The 3724-nt window shown below is 33.9% G+C and overlaps 1 protein-coding gene across 1 annotated transcript in view; it reads left to right on the forward strand.

Annotated features, from left to right (window-relative positions):
• Positions 1–3492, forward strand: part of LOC106472247 (muscle calcium channel subunit alpha-1-like) — a 58717-nt gene extending 55225 nt beyond the window's left edge. Inside the window, exons 35-36 of the mRNA XM_022400846.1 lie at positions 2681–3042; positions 3425–3492. Of these exons, the coding sequence (XP_022256554.1) occupies positions 2681–3042; positions 3425–3492 (430 nt within the window). The remainder of the gene's footprint in view (positions 1–2680; positions 3043–3424) is intronic.
• Positions 3493–3724: the final 232 nt, after the last annotated feature.

A 3724-nucleotide genomic window follows, 5' to 3' on the forward strand; every position in this document is an offset into this window, starting at 1 on the left:
AGAGTCTGTTAGTAATGAAGTTACATGCTAACAGAAGATTTAGAGGGACCTTTCACCCAGCAGCAAGGTGACAAAATTTCAAAGTCTATTAATAATTAATTTGCATTATAGCAGAATGTTAATGGGGACCTGTCACCCACAAGTTTTTTTTTTTTTTTTTAATTAATGCTCAATATTATTTGAAAAGATTAAATATGGCATATTTTGTTACATCTTGTTACATTTCAATTTTAACTGCTACATTTAACTCGCTATCAGTGCAAGACAGGTGTACCCATTCATTGTTCTTGTGCTTAAGCCTAGCACTATTTTCAGGCTTATAATTACAACATTAAAATGGAAATAACCACTTCGAAAATGGTTAAAAAAGACATACATATGTGTGACTATTAGGTACAATTTGCAGACAAAGATGACCACGGGATTAAGCAATTGGTAATGACTGTCTTATAAGTCAACCTATGAACTATATCTAATTGATGTTACTTAAAATATGTGTAGTTTAGTTTGGATTTTTAATGCTAAATTGTAACTGGTATGTATATTCAAAAATAAAATTTGATAGACTTTAGGTCATGGGTATATACATAACGGAAATTATTCTGTAAATCTAAAGGCAGAGCAGTGGCAGTAAAATTGACTACACATTTAAAACGGCTTCTTCCAAGACTATAATTAAGTTCAGTAATATTTTTCGGAAGACCACACTTTGTTTATTATAGCCTAAGTAGTTATTTTCCTTTTGTGGCCTTGTTTGTGCACAAGTTATGACTTCAGTGCTGATGTAATGGCTTTTAAAAAATGTTTACACTTTTATTTACTGCTTAAGTTTCATAGTAGCACAGGTCTTTTCCTGTTTGCACATGGTTCTTATTCTTCTTCAGTTTAATTTAGATTCTTGTACTCTTGGACTTTTGTAGTATAAGTTACACTCTGTTAATATCGGGCACTCTATATTAACACTGTTCTGACATGAGCTACTGCCATACTTGTGACCCCACCACAGCCTGTCATGACCCTAGATTTGTGAACTACTGCTTTAGCTTATTATATTTTTTACAATGGTTGGAAGCTAATTGAATTAGTGTATGTATTGCAATCTCGCTTTCTTTTGCATGAGATTGAACCTTAGTTTTTTTCTGAGCACATTCCTCTTCTCTAAGCCTAACCTGCATCTTTTAATTAAGCAGCTCCCACTCCATAGCTGAGGGTAGTAATTATTATTCTGTTGATTCACCATCCTCCTTTATGAGTATTTTTGACTCTCCTAACCATCCTGGATCTCGTCCTCTAATCTCCTGATACACTGAAACTTTCAGTGCCTGCGATCACAGTTTTGATGGAGATCTTGGAGGTTATTCATACTCCAGCTTTTCTCCTGATACCCCAGCATTCCGATCCAGATGTCAACAGCAGCCCCGCCACCCATCAACTATACTAACTAGTCTGAGCTATTCCAGTACAGAAAGCTCTGGTTCCTCTCCTAACCTCACTAATCTCCTGATGCCTAGTATCAGATCTACTATGGCTGAGTAAGATTCTTCTTTTCTTCTATATTACTAACATCAAATTGTTCTACGAACCTCGGTAAAATTTTATCATGCAAGAAAACATCCATGGATGTAACATCGATGTTTCCTTTCTGAATAACAAACAACACAAATTGCACATATGTTAGAAGAGATTACTTCCAAACTAAGTGTATGTAAATACGTGCATTTACTTAATGAACTAACAAGAAATAAATGTAAAAATATGTAAATCAGTTCTATATTCCTATGCAAAGTCTATTTGAACAATTAAATAATTTATACATTTATATAGAATCAAACAGATAGGAGATTTTCCCAACCCTTATTAACACAGCCTTTAATAATTACACAGGCCTGTGAATTTAAACTTTATAAAAGTTGTTTTGGTTTTAATAACAGATTTTGGAAAAATAAGATTCGTTTTTTCTATCACGTAAGGATTTTTTACAAATCAGGTAGAAAAAAAAACTCTTACTTAGATCAAATTATTATTTCGTTTACCACAATGAGCATTTTTATTATTATGTTTGTTAACAAAAATACAAACAAACTGAAGAAAAAGGAAGAACATTGATGTCAAATGAATATGCATCCTCATTCATCCTGATTTTTTTGTGAAATCTACGTCTCAAAACTACGTGTTGTGGTCTTTCTTTTATGTATTGCGTTATGACATTTTGTGCAAATCTGTACGTGATGGAGTAAAATGGATATCATTTTTGGATTTAGCATCCAGGGATTATGGTAGAACATGTAAACATTTCAAGGCAATAAAAACCGTCACAGGCCTGTGTTATTATAGCCAATAGACATGAGTAACACTGTAAAGCTATATGGAAGCTTTAGGTGAGAAAGTTAGAAAAAAAATCTGTTAAGAACTAGCTTTATTGTCATTAAATGGTACCAACTTAGAACACAGTTACTAATTTTGATCCTTGTTACTTTTTTATATTCATCATAAATTTAACTTTTTTGGTATTTATATATTTGTATTATAATGAGTTATTTGTACTATTGACTAGCTATGTTATTTCTCCCTCTGTGTTTTGTTACAATATGCTGTTCCTATAACACCCAACTAATGTCCCAAGTGCAACTAGACTTACCTCTGTTTGTTTGTGTGTGTTTGCGTTCTTTCCCTTTACTAGTTCTTCCCTAGAGGACTCTGATGAACACTTAGGACCCAAACCTCCCACTCCACCCCCAAGGAAGTTTCTTAGAAAGGGTGGGGGTGGTAGTTTCCGTCTGGCTTGTCTCAGCAAGCAGGACAGTCATGAACAACCCATTATCACTGATTCCGAACCTGAACAACATCAGCAGCAGAATTGTTACCATGACAACAGATCTCTGAATCATGTTGCTGCTTCTCTTAGGCTGGCTCAGCTTCCTGCCTTAGCAGTAGCAGGACTCACTCCTGATGGTGACATTCGTCACTCAACTCATCAACAGAATGGTCATCATGAGGATGGAAAACCTTACTACCTTCCAACTCACAAACTTACTTATCATGGTAAATCTAATTTTTTGTGTCTGAAAGTTAACATTCACATAAGCTTAAGAAGTAGAACATGCTGGTTAGATAGTGTCATGTTTATCATCTTTAAATTTGTGTATTCGTATTGGAAAACTTTCTTGCTAGGATTCGTTCTTCTTTCTGAGAGGTTAAAGTTTTAAATGTTATAGAAAACAGTGGTTGAAATTTATCAAATTTAGATATCTCATATCTTGCATTTTGAAATGTGAAGTTTAAACCAGTACAAAATTACAAAGGTATTTAGTATAAAAAGGAAATGAATATACAAGAATCTGATATAAAGTTTTTTAACCTAAAGGAATTTAATTTAAGCGAATCTTTAAATGCATATCATATACAATTTTCTTGATACTTGTAGTCAAAGTTTTATGTCAGTCTAAAGAACATTCGCACAGACCACTTAGGACACTGGTATATCTGCTGTGAAAATTTACATTATGTAATGCCCCTTTTCTGAGTTGGCTGAGATTGGAACTTTATCAAAACCAACAGTGATTCATGTTTTGTCGTTGTACATTTATTTATTGTTCATTTATTTGTGAATTGCTCTGAGAGCAGGAAATTAATTTTGATTTTAAACACACGCATCGGACAACAAGGCCTTAAACACATGCATCGGCCAACAAGGCCTTAAACACACGCATGGGACAACAAGGCC

The sequence above is a fragment of the Limulus polyphemus genome, unplaced genomic scaffold, assembly GCF_000517525.1.
Source record: "Limulus polyphemus unplaced genomic scaffold, Limulus_polyphemus-2.1.2 Scaffold5189, whole genome shotgun sequence".
NCBI classification, from domain to species: Eukaryota; Metazoa; Arthropoda; class Merostomata; order Xiphosura; family Limulidae; genus Limulus; species Limulus polyphemus.